This window comes from Pantherophis guttatus, chromosome 1 (genome assembly GCF_059756535.1).
Source record: "Pantherophis guttatus breed Tessera chromosome 1, ASM5975653v1, whole genome shotgun sequence".
Classification (NCBI taxonomy): domain Eukaryota; kingdom Metazoa; phylum Chordata; class Lepidosauria; order Squamata; family Colubridae; genus Pantherophis; species Pantherophis guttatus.
The window spans coordinates 326,705,751-326,723,094 of NC_142063.1; the positions used below are offsets into that span (position 1 = coordinate 326,705,751).

The window sequence follows — 17,344 nt, forward strand, 5'->3', positions numbered from 1 at the left end:
TCCTCTGTCGCTCATAATACGTCTCTGACCAAGAAAGTTGAGTAATTTTTATTTGTAACAGTGTTCTATTCCCTCTTTTTTGTAGAAGTTCCAGAAGCCAAAGCGCCTAGTCCTTCTATCAGTAGGCAGGTCAGCATCGAAACCGATAGAGTGTCCAAGGACTTCATTGAATTTCTTAAGACCTACAATAAGGCTGGCCAGGAGATCTACAAGCAGTGCAAACTGTTTCTGGACACGATGCATCGCAAACGGGTGAGCCATTCTTGCAGAGTGAGGGGGTTTGCTGGCCTCAGTGACCCGTTTGGGGTTTTCTCTGAAATTCTGGAAGTGGAATACAAGTAGAGGATCAAGCACCCTTCATGGTGAAGGTAGCAAAAAACATTAGAAGGGATCGAATGATCTTCAGGTATGACCTGCTTGTTGGAAAGCAAGCCATAAACATGATATTTAAAGGAGAAAAGTGTATTGCTTTTATGTGAAAGGAGATTACGGGGAGGTTTTTGCCCAAATGTAGATAGTCCTTGATTAATGATTAGTTGCTTAGCAACTGTTTAAAGTTATGATGAATCCCCCCCCACCAATTACTTATGATCCAATTCTGGAGGTCCAATGTTGGCAAAGACGTCACCCTGCGGTCACAGAACGGGTTTATTTTTAGGGCTGGTTGCAGCATTCTGCAGTCACGTGATCATGATTTACAATTATTTTTGCTAGTTTCTAGACTTTAGGACAAAGCCGTGGTGGTGCAGTAGTTAGAACGCAGTATTGCAGTTCAATCCTGATCAGCTCAAGGTTGACTCAGCCTTCCATCCTTCTGAGGTCAGTAAAATGAGGACTCAGATTGTTGTGGGCAATATGCTGGCTCTGTAAACTGCTCAGAGAGGGCTGCAAAGCACCATGAAGTGGTATATAAGTCTAAGTGCTATTTCGATTGCTATTTCTAGCAAAAAATACCCATAGGAATGAATGGACTCACTTAACGACTGTTACATTTGCTTTATTTTTTTTAAACAAGTTTTTTTATTTTTTACACAAACAAACAAACAAACAATGCATTTTTTCTGAACAGAGTATTGGCCGAGCCATAAATTTATACAAATTTTAGTTATCTCCAACAGAATTTATATATTTCACTTTTTGCCATAATAATCTTTCTCTCTACTTTTTATTTTCTTTTCCTCATTTCTTCTAATAGCCAATATTACCATTCACCCTAATCTCTAATCTTAATCAAATTTAATTTTTTCCCTTATTTTCTCCAAATTAAAACCCTTAAATTTGAAATCAGTCATTTTTCCAATAATTAATCTTAACTCTAAACCATCCTATTCAAATATTTCCCCTTTAATCCTTTTCACAACATAATATAATTTCCAGTATTTCCCTAAATTCCCTTATTTCAATCGCAAATATTTTTCTTTGTCAACTAATCTAAATATTACAATCCAATATCTTACTAAAAGTCACTCATATATATAATATTACAATCATTCATCTTAAATCAAATTACTTTGCTCAATACATTATCATAAATCTTATTTCAATTCATTTATAATTCTATCTCTCAATTCTCATTTTTTAAAAAAATAATGAGAATTTTTTTTAAAAAAATTCAATTGCTTTTTCATAATACAATATAATTTCCAATTTTTTAGTTAAATTCCAAAGTTACAATTAAAAATATTCCAAATATTACAATCTCATATGTTGAACTTATTTATATTTATAAATCTTATTTCAATTCATTTATAATTCAAAATAATTATCCATTGCTTTGTACATAATTTCAAATATTTTAGTTAGTTCATTATTACAATTAAAAACATTCCAAGTCTTACAATCTCAGCTATTGAGTTTTCTAAAGTTCATTTATATCTATAAATCTTACTTCAATTCATTTTAAATTCTAAAAGTATACAGCATATTTCTCTTTACCCTTTCCATCAATTATTTCTTTCTCCCTTTCTCCCATTTTTTTTATTTTTTTCTTTCTCCCCCCCTTTTTTTCTCCATTTTAAAATCCTGAACTCTTCTATCTTGTCCTGTATTTTCAATTACTCTCCATTGCCTTTTTCTCTTTCTTATTTCCCCACTGTTAATCCAAGTGTAATCATTTAAGTTTTTTATATTTTTTCTATTCCCCCTTTTTTCTCTCTTTGTCTCTTTCCACCCTCTCTATTTTTTTCAGTTAATCCCAATGTAATCTTTAAAGTTCACCTTTATTGCTAAGTTTATCTCTTTTCTCCTCTCCTTTTCATTATTGCTTCCCACGTAATTTAATTTTTCATAATCAATATCTTTATCTTTGTCTTTGTCTTCGTCTTCAGTATCACTTTCTTGCTTCTCATTCGTAGTTTCTTTATCCACTTGAGTGTATTCTAACGTAATTTCTGGTTCATCAGGTTTAGGGTTTCCATGCATCATTATAATTATTTCATTTAGTTCCATTTTCAGTGATATACGCATCCTTTTAATAATTTCAATTAATTCCTGCGCCATTTTATTATTTCTGGGTTGTTGTTATTCCAATTTTAAGTTTTGTTAATCCACCTTCTTTGATTGTGAAGGTCGAACAGCTTGCAGACAAACAAATCCTCCTTAAAAGTTCCCACTGCTCTTATCACTTTAAAGCAGTGTTTCTCAACCTTGGAAGCTTGAAGATGGGTGGACTTCAACTCCCAGAATCCCCCAGCCTGTGGGATTCTGGGAGTTGAAGTCCACCCATCTTCAAACTTCCAAGGTTGAGAAACACTGCTTTAAAAGTGTTAAAAGTTCAATGTTGTAATGTTCTTTTTTCACCTGTAGATGTCTCTCTCCAATCCACAATTCCAATCAACAGCCTAAGAAAGTATCCATTTTGTTTAAAATCCACGTTACCAATTTTACCAATTTTTATCTTTTTCTTCTTAATTTTATATTTCCCCAAGTCAATTTAAGATCCAAATCCAAATTCCGAATCCAGTTTTTTTTTTAAAGAAATCTTCTGTTACAGGCCTTTAATTTTTTTTCCCTTTGTCCTTTCTTCAGCAGTCAACAAAAATCTTTTTAAATTCTTTCCAATCCTCTTCACACCTATTGTGGGTTTTTTTTTCCTTTTTAATTTTTTTAATTATCTCCACGTATTTTAGTCCAAAAAACAAGTTTCGTTTCAGGCTTTGCCACTTTTAACTTCTGCTTTATGCTTCTTCCTTCATTTCCCCTATGCCCATTAGCTGCTGTTATTCCACTGGGGTACCTTTTAACAATTTTAAAAGTAATTTCTTTTTTGCCTATGAGCTGGCAATCACTCACCTGGCATCAGTACTCTGTTCAAATCACTGCTCCTGCTCAAAACTTGGTCCAGTTGCCCCAGCTTTATAATGGCTGCAATGGCCCCTGCCCCCACCGCCGAGTCAAAGAATTTCCTCCGACCTCCAAGGAACTTGCCTGTTCCTCCTGGTCATCCGAGGTGCCTCTCCTCCTTCTCCGTCCCCACAGGACAGATCTGGTCCGAAGACTCCTCGGCAGTGGCTTGTCAGCCTGGGATTATCAAGGCTCATCAGAGCCCGGGATTTCACAAGGCTCATCAGAGCCCGGGATTTCACAAGGCTCATTAGAGCCCGCTATTCCCCATCTGTCTCACTGCAACGCTTCCGGTCTTCTCCTGTTACATTTGCTTTATGACTGCTGCAGAAAATTGGGTTGAACCTGTGGGTGGCTCAACTTAAAACCATCATGACTTACAATGGCAATTCTGGGCTCTGTTATGGTCATAAATTGAGTGCTACCTGTAATATACTTTTTAAATAGGATAATCATATTAGATTTGTTTATAGCACAGAAATGCAAAGGGCAAAGTGTTTTCTAATCTACTAGTATGTATAGAGTCATCTTCCCTTCTGAGAAATATGATAGTGTGTTTGCTATACTTATGAAACGAGTAAGCTTATATACATTTTTCTTATGATCAATAGCTTAGAAATTGCTGACATGGAGCAGCACACTATGGTATTTTAAAATTTGGTAGGGTGGAGAGGAGACTTTTGCTATTTTCTTTAAATAAATTTTACAATTCAAAGTTGTAAGCTGCCCAGATATGCTCAATAGTGAGATGGGCAGCATGTACCGTATTTTTCAGAGTATAAGACACACTTTTTCCCCTCATAAAAGAGGCTGAAAATTTCGGTGCGTCTTATACTCCAAATGTAACCCCGCCCACCCTCTGGCTCCCACCCTTTGGCCTCCGCGCGTCCACTTCCTGGCTGCAGAGATTGCCACCGACAATGGCTTGTGTTTTTGGACTCTGCGCATTGTGTTTTCAGCTTCCAAGCGCTCCGTTTGAGAGCCCTTCAAGGCTGCGGGGATCACCAAAGTACATCACCACCCGAAAATGTGACACATTTGGAGGCTGAAAATGCAATGCGCGGTGCCCAAAATTGCTAACCAAAACAGCTGCTGCCTTCTCTTCCCTTCGACGTTTGCCTGCTTTAGTCACTGGAGCTCCCTCTGATGATCAGCTGTGCTGTTGAAGCTGTTTTTCAGCCCCAACGCGAGCGAAGCGATCTTCTGTGCTTTGCCTGCTTTTCTAATTGCTGCTCCCTCTGATGATCAGCTGTGCTTTAGAAGCTGTTTTTTAGTCCCAACCAGCTCCAACCTCAAAACCATGGAGCAAACTAATGTGCTGAAGCTGACCAGGCTAAGGACGCTAGCCAGATGAATACCTGGTAGGCAGAATTTTTATTTCCTATTTTCCTCCCCAAAAACTAAGGTGCATCTGATACTCCGAAAAATACGATAAATAGAAAAGGGAAGGAAGGAGGGTTGCTGGAGGTTAGATTTTCTTGTGTGCCATTTTTATGGAGAAATGCTTGTATCAATTTTTTTCTGATATTTCCCAGCACTGATTGCCCTTGTCATAACCTCCCCTTCTTTCTGGATATTAAATGTTTTTCATCCTCTCTGTGAAACTTCGCATCTTCTCTGAGAGTCTTACTAAAGTTACTGGTTGGCCTGAAAATAAAGGATCTGGAAAAAGATATGCAACCTCTAGTGTCTGCCTTTTGCTGTCTGGTTCTGTGAAGAGTTCAGTTTGTTATTTCTAAGATTGGGACCTCATTTGAACTAAAGGACAGCTATAGAGTGAAAAAGGAAGAGCAACAGGTCCTACCACCTTGGATTTAATCTGGCCTCCATATAGACAATGAACAGAGTAATAAATACTTGGATTTTATGAGATCTCAAATTTGGGGCATTGCCCATTCTCACACACATGACTGATTTCTCTTTGTAGGAGTTGAGTGTTGAGGAACAGTCTGAATATGCTCAGAGCCTCTATCAGAATGTGGCAGATAAACTACAGACTCGCTGGAAAGGTATTGTTCTTAATATTTTCCCATTTTATTTATGGAACTTGGAAGAGAGAAGGGTAATAACTGTTATGGATACAATTTTAGATGTGCTTCTTCATGTCTGTGCTTGGAGTGGACTTGGGGAGGGGGACCTTTGCCTCAATGATGATGCTGGGAAATACATTTTAATCCCTATTTTACAAAGAAGAAATCCTTCACCAATGCAGTATGTGGATGAAGGCTAACCCAGAGGGATCAAAAGTCCTGTACCCAGCCTTCCCAGAATCCCCAAGTTTAGAATTTAAATTGCATTTTTATTAAAAGGGGGTTGAACAGATAAAGATAGTCCTCGACTTATTTATGACCCCAATTGAACCCAAAAATCTCCATTTGCTAAGCAAGACAGTTGCCAAGTGGGTATTACCCCATTTACAACCTTTCTTGCCATAGTTGTTACTTGCCACCGCCTCTGCACACCCCATTTTCAGCCTTGGCACATCCAGTTTTTGGCCTCTCTGTGCCCCATTTTTGGCCCGCCTGGAATGGGCCGAAAATGGAACACACAGAGGCTGAAAATGGGACACACAGAGGCCGAAAATGGGGCATGCGGAGGCTGAAAACGGGACGCGTGGAGGCCGAAAATGGGGAACATGGATGCGGTGATAGGTGGCGATGGGCGCCGATCCCCATAGCCTGGAACAGCTGATATGCGGTATTCTGGAAGGCAGATCCAACCACCTATCAGCTGCTCGTGCTAAATCAGGCAGTGCTGAAGTTGACCAGGCTGCTTTTTTGCTGTTTGCTGCAAGGAGGCAAATTGCTGGGAAACAGGCAGATAAATTTGTTTATTTTTGTGTCTTTTGCAGTGCCTCCAGAAAAAGTGGAAAAAGTGATGGATCAAGTGGAGAAATACATAATGACCCGCTTGTATAAATATGTTTTCTGCCCGGAAACCACAGAGGATGAGAAGAAAGATCTGGCTGTCCAGAGAAGAATCAGGTTTGACTTTAGGACTATATCTCTCTTTTAGACGCAGAATCCATTACTATTTGTTACCTACTTGTACCTGGGTGACTCGGGCTGTAGCAGCTTTTCTCTTACCTTTCTCAGGTTTCTCTTTGAAGTGGTTGAACTTTTAAAAGCTGCACTATTGCCAACAGGGAAATATTACTCTTACTGTTTTTAGGCTGTCTTATCTATGCTGTATAAATACATTTCAGTTCATTGTCCTCCTCAGAGAAAGGCCATGCCAATCCTTAATTATTTTATTGAAGTAACCAAATTTATGCTCAAATAAAGAAAAAAACTTTTACAGCAGTATTAGCAGTTTGAGGTTTTGTGCAATAAAGTTAAATATATACATCATACAAACAACAGCGAAAAACAGCAAATGTTTGTATCCTTGTGAAGGATTTAAAGGTCCAATATAATTTAGATTTCTCAAAGGGAGCAGTGAGTCCAATTGAACGTCATACTGATTTCTTTTCTCTAAAAGAGCAATATGTGAAGAACCTTGGGGGATTACTCAGTTTGAAATATATTGTCTTGAAAGCTCTTCTTATAATGTTTTGTATTGCTTTCTTTTGTTGCATTCTTGAAAAATATGTAAAGAGTTCGTGTTTCATGACTACCTACCTAGACAAATATCAGCTAATAAATTTATTTCCCTGTGAATATCGAAAAGTCAAGTCATCCAGACATTTTTCTTCAGTAATTTCAAAAACATTGCAGAGCTTGGGGAATTAATTTCTAGAGAGGAAAATAGGAGAATAATACAGACTTAGAGATTATATATAAATCAGTATTCTGATACTGACAAATCAGTATTCTGATTTATCAAATGTAATCTTTTTCAATTTCTGACCGCTCTACCCAATAGATTGGTCCCAAACCGACCAAGTGCCTAGGACAGTGATCGTGAACCTTTTTGGCACCGAATGCTGAAAAGGGCACGCAGAAATGTGCGTGCACGCTCATCAGGGCCACACTCCAGTAAAGCCAAACTTCCGGGTTCTAGTGCGCATGCGCACCCGACGATTAGCTGACAGGCACGCATGCGCAGGCCGGTTTTTGGCACTGCTGTGCACACGAATGGATTGCGCTCCGGAAAAGCCGAACTTCCGGGTTCTGGTACGCATGCGCACCTGACAATCAGCTGGCCGGTACGCATGAGCACACTGGTTTTCGGCACTGCTGCACGCGCGAAGCACAGCTGATCGTTGGCTGCGCATGCGTGCCAGAAACCTAGAAGACAAACAGGCAAGGTCTCACGTGCCAGGTGACATGGCTTCACGTGCCACTTTGGGCAGGCATGCCATAGGTTCGTCATCACGGGCCTAGGACATATAGAAAGCTCTTTGGCAACAGATGGTTCCTCTTTAAGGATTGAATGCTTTTGGACTTTTACATACACAAAGTATATGCATATATATTTTGCGGTCATTCAATCTGAAGGGCATAGAGCAAGAACAAGATCTTATAATTTTATGCATTGTTACACATTAAGAAAAATAATGTATGTGATTGTAATTAGGTTTTCTATTCATAAAACCTTTTTGCCTATAAGAACGTATCACTGGAGATTACAAGAGAGCTCCCTAATATAGAGTGAATAGATGAATGGGAGCAGATTGAGGAAAGCTTTACACAAATGTTAACGTTTATGTTGTAGGCTTCATAAAGGCCAATACAGTTGGCACTGAAGTGATTTTTTTCCCCCTAACTATAGATAGTCCGTGGTTTATGACCACACCCGGGACCAGAATTTCCATTACTAAGCAGGGTGGCTGTTAATTGAATTGTGCCCAATTTTATATCCTTCTTTGCTGTGGTTGTTAAACGAATCACTACAGTTGTTAAGTGAATCATGTAGGTTAATAAACTAATCTGGTAATCAGATAAGCTTCCTCCATTGACCAGTCGTAAGTCACTTTTTTCAGTGCCATTGTAACTTTGTACAGTCACTAATGACTGGTTGTAAATTGAGGATTAACACTCTTTTCTGAATCAGATGGATATAGGACAAATTGCAGATTTTCCAGTTTTGTCAGTCAAAATATATAAAACCAGAGTTTCTTTATTTTTCCAGTCATAATCTATAGATGACTTAAAGCAAATCTGCTATTATGTTTCAAAATGACTGGTTTTGGATGCATCCAAAAGTATTTAAAATCATGCCTAAGAATGGATTTCCCATGACGTTGATATTGGTCTCTTAAAAACCCTGGGTGATTTGAGCCAGGTGGTTTAGGATGTACGCAGTAAGAAATTAAATAAAGAAATAAAAGCAGATTATTTAAGTAACTAAATATTTGCTCTCTGCTTTTGTTTTCCAGAATGCAATTTTTGAGGCACAGAGTTTTGTTATTTTAGTCTTGACAGGTTAAACTATTTTAAAGATTTTAATAGTGTTCCCCCCTCCCTCTTGCTTTCAAATCAACCGGCAGAGCTTTGCACTGGGTTACTCCACAAATGCTTTGTGTTCCTGTCAATGAAGAAATCCCTGAAGTCTCAGATGTAGTTGTGAAAGCTATCACAGGTATGTAAAGGACTGTTGGGTTGGAGAGAGAGTATTTATTGATCTCAAATGTCTTCACCACAGTAAAAATCATCAGTTCAATCCCAGGAGCAAACTTGTCTCATATCAGAAGGCTAAGTAAGAAGAATGTGAGTTTAGCCCATGGGTGCCTACATTCCTTTTCTTGTGAAAATCTTGTTCAGGAGTGATTTCTCAAATATCTATCTATCTATCTATCTATCTATCTATCTATCTATCTATCTATCTATCATCTATAGCTATCTCTATCTCTATAATGGGATAATACATTTCTTGTGTGGCTGATTCATACATAAAAATCTAAACCTATATTACAGTTTGTTAGCTCTTCTGCTTAGCATTATACATGCTAGTATGAAAACATGTAAGAATAATATTTCAAGGGTAAAGTTTGCTACATCCAACAGCTGTAGAACCAGAATGACATGAAAATGCTACCTGCTTCATTCTCTCTCCATACTCCCCACCCAGGAAAGACTTTTTAAGGGGAATTTAATGATTAAAAAAGTGGACATTTTTCACACTGGCTACTTAACTATTTAGAAGAATACTTTGATCCATTCAGTTTGTATAGACTTAGTTAGTTGGTGTCCCTAATTTCTAAGGAATTCTTCCTGTCCTCTCCTCTTCCTTGCTTACATATCTTTCATTTCATCACTGGAATAACTGCCTGGAATTCTTTAAAATTCATTGTAGGATAAGTTCCTTTTGATGGTGTGCCTACTCTGTGCCATTACATGTTTTCATAGCAATTTATTTCCCCAAGGCCAAAAATCTGGGTCATTGAGCCTTCTGTCCCTTCCAGTTTTGGCTTGAGATTTGAAAAGATCTTATTCTAGAATTGAGATTATGAATTGATGGCCATTCAGATATGGCTTATCTATAACTCACAACAATTCTCAATCTTGTCTCACCAACTGGAAAACTGTCATTCAGCAGCTCTCTGAACTTAGATGTTTAGTTGTGCTACTCCGGTGTCGTAAAAATCATTATTAATATTTTATATTGCCTGCATATGGAAGGCTGAATACAGTAACTGAGGGTTCATCTTTCAAAACTGTCATAAATAAATAACCTGGTTGATTGTAACTGTACCTTTTAGCTGTCAATCATCTGAACCCCCTGCAGAGTCTTATATATGCTATAAAACAGTTTTAGGACAGAAACATATATTTTAAGGACAAATGATAATATTGCAGCCAGCAGCATTTTCAAGGCATTCCTTTTCCTCTTACCTCGTAAGAGAAAAGCCTCTTTGAAGAATAGCACTGGTACTTGTCATTCTTTTAAGTAGCTAACTATTTAGAATTGCCTAAATCATTTTTGGATAATTTGGCTTATCAGTGGATTGGTTAATATTAAAACTTGCATTCTTCTTCTTGTACAGCAGGGCTGCTAACTGATAAGGCTTTTTTTCTTCTCCTCCTTTCCTAGCATTTTCTCACAAGTGCAAGATCCTTTTTTTTTTCCAGATCAGCTGCATTGCAGGGCCGAGCTGAGGACTTTGTGCAGTATCTGTATGACAAAATCGCTCAGATTCGGGAAGGGCTGGCCTCTGACTGGGTATGTCCGGATGGGATGACTGAGGCAGGTCTTGAGAGTGTTATCTGGGGGGAGTTCGATCCTGTGGCTCCCGAGGACATGGACAGGGTCCTGGGACGGCTGAATGCGACCACATGTTTATTGGACCCGTGTCCCTCCTGGTTGGTACTGGCTTCCCGGGAGGTGACACGAGGCTGGCTCCAGAAGATTGTTAACGCTTCTTTGAGTGAGGGGGTCCTGCCGGCCGCTTTGAAAGAAGCGGTTGTGAGGCCCCTCCTCAAGAAGCCCTCTCTGGATCCGGCTGTTTTGGCTAACTATCGTCCAGTCTCCAACCTTCGCTTTGTTGCGAAGGTTGTTGAGAGTGTGGTAGCACAACAGCTTCCCCGGTACCTGGATGAAACTGTCTATCTAGACCCGCTCCAGTCCGGCTTCCGACCTGGGCACAGCACGGAAACGGCATTGGTCGCGTTGGTGGATGATCTCTGGAGGGCTCGGGATAGGGGTTGCTCCTCTATCCTGGTCCTGTTAGACCTCTCAGCGGCTTTTGATACCATCGACCATGGTATCATGTTGCACCGGTTGGCGGGGTTGGGGGTGGGGGGCACCGTTCTGCGGTGGTTCTCCTCCTACCTCTCTGACCGGTCGCAATCTGTGTTGACGGGGGGGCAGCGGTCGACCCCGAGGCACCTTGCTTGTGGGGTGCCACAAGGGTCGGTCCTCTCGCCCCTTCTGTTCAACATTTATGTAAAGCCACTGGGTGAGATCATCCGTGGCTTCGGGGTGGAGTTCCATCAGTACGCTGATGACACCCAGCTGTACATCTCCACCCCAGGCCACCCCAACGATGCCCTTGAAGTGATGTCCCAGTGCCTGGAGGCCGTGCGGGCCTGGATGGGGAGAAACAGGCTCCGACTCAACCCCTCCAAGACCGAGTGGCTGTGGCTTCCAGCGTCCCGATATAGCCAGCTGACGCCATCGCTGGCTATTGGGGGCGAATCATTCGCCCCCACGGAGAGGGCTCGCAACTTGGGCGTCCTCCTGGACGCACGGCTGTCTTTAGAAGACCATTTGACGGCCGTGGCCAGGGGGGCTTTTTATCAGGTTCGCCTGATACGCCAGTGGCGCCCCTTTCTAGATCGGGACTCTCTACGCACAGTCACTCAGGCACTAGTCACTTCCCGCCTGGACTACTGCAACGCTCTCTACATGGGGCTCCCCCTGGGGTGCACCCGGAGGCTCCAGCTGGTCCAGAATGCGGCCGCGCGGGGGATTATGGGGGCGACAAGGCGCTCCCATGTGACACCTCTCCTGCGCGAGCTGCACTGGCTCCCGGTAGTCTTCCGGGTGCGCTTCAAGGTGTTGGTGACCACCTTTAAAGCGCTCCATGGCTTAGGGCCGGGGTACTTACGAGACCGCCTACTGCCATCAATAGCCTCCCACCGGCCAGTACGCTCGCACAGAGTGGGCCTCCTCAGGGTGCCGTCCGCCAGACAATGTCGGCTGGCGACCCCCAGGGGGAGAGCCTTCTCTGTGACGGCGCCCACCCTCTGGAATAACCTTCCCCCGGAGTTACGTATAATAACAGACCTCCGGATTTTTCGTCGGGCCCTGAAAACTTATTTATTTCAACTAGCTGGGCTGGCTTGAGCTAAATTTTAAATTGGTTTTAAATTGGGTTGTTTTAATTTACGGCCAGAATATCTAATTATTTTAATACTGTTTTTTAAATTTTGTATGCTTTGTTTTTACTTAGGCTGTGCACCGCCCTGAGTCCTATTTGGAGAAGGGCGGTATAGAAATTTAAACAAATAAATAAAATAAATAAATGTTGATCCATTGGCTGCGGCAGGAGTCAACCAATTAGCTTGTCACCCAAACTTAATGTCATGGGCTGAAAGAGAGTGACTGATCCAAAGTCACCTAGCCAGTTTTGATGCCTAAGGGGAGACTAGAACTCACAGTCTCCTGATTTCTAGCCTTTAAAAGAAAGATACCATGCAAGATTTAATAAACACTTTTAACTATGGAGGGTAAGACAACTAAAGTGGAAAGAGCCCTGCCAATGAATGCAGCCCTCTTTGATTCTTGGGATTGTTTTCCTCTTGCAGACATAATTGAAATGGACTCGAAGCGTGTCCCCCGGGACAAGTTGGCCTGCATCACTAGCTGCAGCAAGCACATCTTTAATGCCATCAGGACCACAAAGGCTGAGCCAGCTTCAGCTGATGACTTTTTGCCCACTCTCATCTATATTGTCCTGAAGGGCAACCCACCCCGTCTGCAGTCCAACATTCAGTACATTACTCGGTTCTGCAATCCAAGCAGGCTGATGACCGGGGAGGATGGCTATTACTTTACAAACCTGGTAAGTGTATCTAATCGTGACTCTCTTTTTTTTAGGGGAATTTGAAGAACTATATATTGCCAGATGCCGAACCTATTTTTCTTGTTTTCTCTTAATGGAAGAGAAGCTGAACTTATCATGATCATCATCATCATTTATTTAAATTTATTGGCCGCCTAACAATTTTTGGCTCATCTGGTTTGGTGTTCTTATTTGTGGCCTTCATTGTTACATCAGCAAGCATGTGCTTGGCATGTTTTCTGGATCTTGAACGTACAGTCATGAGGCACTATGGAGAAACTATATGATGCACTTACATCAAGGAAATCTAACATCCAGATAATTAATATATTAAATATATTGAAAAATACCAACTTTCTAGCTCTTGCTGTTGAAATACCAGAAACAAAATCTACATGTACTTTTTTTTTTTTTAAAAAAAGGTCTGCAATAATAACTATTCCAATGTTCTTGCCATGTTTGCCAAATAGGAATGGGAAGCCAAGTATGACTGAATTGTTGCACAGAACTAAAATTAAAACTAGGAAAACTTTTATTGGGTTTGTACAATGAGCTACAGTGAAGTTGTGTACTTAGCTATTCATTGTGTGATGGGAACCCAGCCAAGACATTAACATGTTTTTAACCAGGTCATTATATTAACCCAAATATAGTTTCTTTGAGCAAGTTTTGTGTTTTGTTAATCCAGACCTAGCTTTAGCAGGAAGTTTGGTATATATTTGAGGAGGTGAAGACATGAAAGCGTTAAAAAATAACAGTGCATTTTCTATATTTATTTGTTTGATTTATCTATTACTTCAATTGTCATGGACTCTGGGTAGTTTACGATATTGCTCCATAGCTGATGATGGTCTAAGCAAGGCATACTCATTACTCACTCTTTCGCTCACTCTTATCACACACACACGAGTTGCAAGATGAATAAAAGTTTGCGTGTATCAGAACATACAAACTGTAGTGTATACTGTAACATATACTTCAGAAAGGGAATGCATAGCCAAATTTCTAATGAAGATTGTAGGCCTCCTGATCAAACAAATTTATTTGTTATTTATTTATTTATTTATTATATTTATAAATATTTATATTTATAAATATAAATATTAATTATATTTAAAAATTGAGCAATTTTTAGTCATCTTTATTTATTATTATTGGTATTATTGTTATTAAGCAGTAATATAAACTTTTGCAAAAGGTTTCATTATCAAGGTTTACATCATATTTTAAGAGTCACATCAAATAGTTTGCGTATGAATGGAGTCGATGTGTTAACTGTACGCAACCTGAAAGAACCGATGCTCTTGCTTTTGCAGTGTTGCGCTGTTGCCTTCATAGAGAAGTTGGATGCTCAGTCCTTAAACCTGAGCCAGGAAGACTTTGACCGCTATATGTCTGGGCAGACCTCTCCAAAGAAGCAAGAACCCGAGAACTGGCCAGCCAACGTATGTGTGGGGATGCGCCAAATGTACAGGAACCTTGGCCTCCTCTCACAACTGAATGAGAGGCAGGAGAGGATTGTCAGTGAGGCCAAAAAGCTCGAGAGGGACCTTATTGATTGGACTGACGGGATCACCAAGGAAGTCCAGGAGATTGTGGAGAAGTACCCTTTGGAGATTAAAGCCCCAAACCCAGCCTTGGCGGCCATTGACTCTGAAAATGTTGAAAATGACAAACTGCCCCCTCCACTGCAACCTCAGGTTTATGCTGGATGAGAATGGCTTCAGGACTCAGATATTCCTTCCTTCTGTTTTTTCCTGCTTGGCAGATGGGCTAAGGGGGGGAGAAAAATGAAACAAATTTAAAATTGGCACATTTTAAAGGTACTTTTTGTTGGTAGATGTGTTCCATGATATTTATTTTAGTCAGAGTTGGTTACTATGAGGGCTGAATTTTTATGTGTTCCTGAAATGAATTTACCTTTCCTTTTTACAGAAATTCAATATGATTTTTAAGGAATGCTTTGGGGATTGTTTTCTTCGAAGCATGCACAAGTTTTAAAATCAACTGGTGGTTGGTTGTGCTATCTTCACTCCCTAAACAGAGTTGCTTATCACACTTTGCCAAGAATGCTGAGTTTGAGAAAGAAGTGTAAAGGGTTCTTAAACTTTGTTTTCAGAAACAGATGTGTTGTAAAGTAAATATTTAAGATTGTAAATAGGTTTGAACATTGAGCAATGTCTTAATAGCATGACATTTAGCAAAGAATGGAAACTGGGTTTTTTAATTCCTTCACTCGTTTTTGGTTTATAGTTTTGATCTAGAATAGGATACATCAAGGAAACACTACATTGTAGTAAATAACATATTTGGACATAGTTCTAACATGACTAAAGTCATTTCCTAATATTTATAATTTCTTATCTGAATTTTCAGCCTGGAATAGCGCCCTTTTTGCGGTGCTGGTCTCTAGCAATTGCACTGTTAGACCTTGATAGAGATTAGAGCAGAATTGGATGGTACCTGTGGGTGTATGTATGAAGTGCTGGAGCCAGTTTGAATTGCTGTAAAGATCACATGATACAAGATGATTCTGGCTGTCAAAGTGCTTTAGTGTTTTTTAAAAAATCATTTGCTTCGTAGACTTGTGCATAGCCTTCCAAGAAATGATTAGTACGGCATGAGACTGTCTTGTGCTGGAAAAAAAAATCAAAAGAATGAGGTATACAAAAGAAAGTTTGATTGCTTTCCTGAATCACATTTTTTAAATGGATTCATCCATGGAATTATAAATGGTCAAAAATATGACCATTCAGAAAACAGAAATATGGACAATCCTAAAGGCAGTAAACTGGCTTATGCAATTTTGTGGACTACATACATTTTTTATATGAATTTGAACAAACTAGGAATCTGTATTATTATATTGCTGAAGTACAGCTTCCAGGATTTGTCTTGATTGCTATGATGGCTGGAATAGCTGTCTCCTTCAAGAGGGACCCATTGCTTTCCCAACTCTTTCAGTGCTGTGCTGAAGATGAAGCCCATTGGTGATATCTCCACAGTCCCTCTCTCCCTTCCCTAACTCATCAACATATCACTGTGAATGGCTGCCTTTTCTTCCCCTCCAACCTTTTCAGTATTCTTAGTATTGTGATGATCCAGCCAGTCAGAATCTTCTCTCTTTGGCCAAAGACCTAGCATGGCTGTGTGGATGCAAGAATTTGCCAAACTGGATGAACTAGTTAGCCTTCCCCAGCATGTTAAGACTATAGTAGTTTTTTTCCTGAGCAAGATACACATGTTGGAATGATAGACTGTAGTCCAGGAGATTTGGGGGTGGGGGGGACCAAGTTAGGGAATGCTGAATTTGTTGATGGGTGATGCTTTTTTAACTTTTAACTTTACAAATTAAGGTAAAGCTCCACTTTAACTTGGCAGAGCTGGGATTCTTTGAAAGGCCAGGTTGAGTTATGTGAAACTATATTAAGCATTTCCCTGAAGGATATAGTTTAAATGCAGTCCCGTTCCCCCCCCCCCCCCACTCCCAATTTGCTAAAGTCATCCTAAATATCTGGGACTTGTGTGTGCATTCAACATCTTTGATATCCTGATTATCACTAAGTCTCAAACAAACTTCATAATTCAAGAGAAAGAAAAAAAAAACCCTTCTTTGCAATGTTATCTGTTTTTAATATTAGAACACTTTTAAAATATCAACTCTTTTTCTTAAGGTCTTCTCAATTCTTTGAGTCTTGTTTTGTACTTCTGGGAAACATGGGATTCCAAAGTGTTCCATTCCAAACCGTGTTTTTGGGCAACATATGAAAAAGCCATCTTTATCACATTTTAGCTGTACAGGTATTTATCTGTTTTTGCAATAAGGTCAGACCAAGACTGTGACCTGTTTTGTGTATACCTGCTTTAAAAAGCATATCAGCTTTCAGTTTGCAACTCAGCTAATGTCTGAGTTTCTTAAAAGGCTAAATATTTATATTCTTTTCCCTTCCTCAATTAAATTTGTGGAAGTGAAGTAAACAAGCTGTTCCTTTGGCTGCAGAAAGTCCACGTTGATCAGTTTTTTCAATTTTCAGAGCTTTGTTTCTTGGCCTCGTTGTTTTGACACTCTAGGTGCTAATTCAGATTTTCCAGGTATATATTTCACTCCAAAAAGGCATCATTATAGCTACCACTGTTAAATTGCTGTCAACAGAAATAAACCATGTACAACATAACTCATTATTAGTCAACAGAAATCTTGATTTACAATTTTTTATGTTTCATTGATGGTTCAAGTTTAGTCACAAATCTTTTAAAGCCTGAAAAGCCTGTAACTGCTAATAGTATCAGATTATCTTTAATTATACCTTATTACTCTTGGGGGCAAAAAAGGGACCTCACTTTCAATTACAAAATTGAGTGTTACTTTTTTTCTGTAATCTAATAAGAAAGAACCAAGGTCACTCTTCCTGAATGGTGTCAGGTTGACTTTTCTACACCATTCATTTCATTATGTGTTTAAAGGTGATAAATTATTTTATAGAATCTGCATGTCCTACAAGGCCCATGGGTCGCTTTAGGTTCAGAGAAAATTAGTCTCCTTTGGGGGATTTT

At 39.7% G+C, this 17,344-nt stretch overlaps 1 protein-coding gene across 2 annotated transcripts in view; it reads left to right on the forward strand.

Moving 5' to 3' along the window:
- The window catches only part of RABGEF1 (RAB guanine nucleotide exchange factor 1), a 39,085-nt gene extending 22,120 nt beyond the window's left edge, over positions 1-16,965 (forward strand). For both annotated transcript variants that reach the window (XM_034420959.2, XM_034420960.3), the window contains 6 exons: positions 86-252; positions 5,270-5,351; positions 6,194-6,326; positions 8,774-8,865; positions 12,534-12,790; positions 14,107-16,965. In XM_034420959.2, coding sequence (XP_034276850.1) covers positions 86-252; positions 5,270-5,351; positions 6,194-6,326; positions 8,774-8,865; positions 12,534-12,790; positions 14,107-14,505 — 1,130 coding nt within the window. In that variant the 3' untranslated portion in view covers positions 14,506-16,965. The remainder of the gene's footprint in view (positions 1-85; positions 253-5,269; positions 5,352-6,193; positions 6,327-8,773; positions 8,866-12,533; positions 12,791-14,106) is intronic.
- The last annotated feature ends 379 nt before the right edge of the window (positions 16,966-17,344 follow it).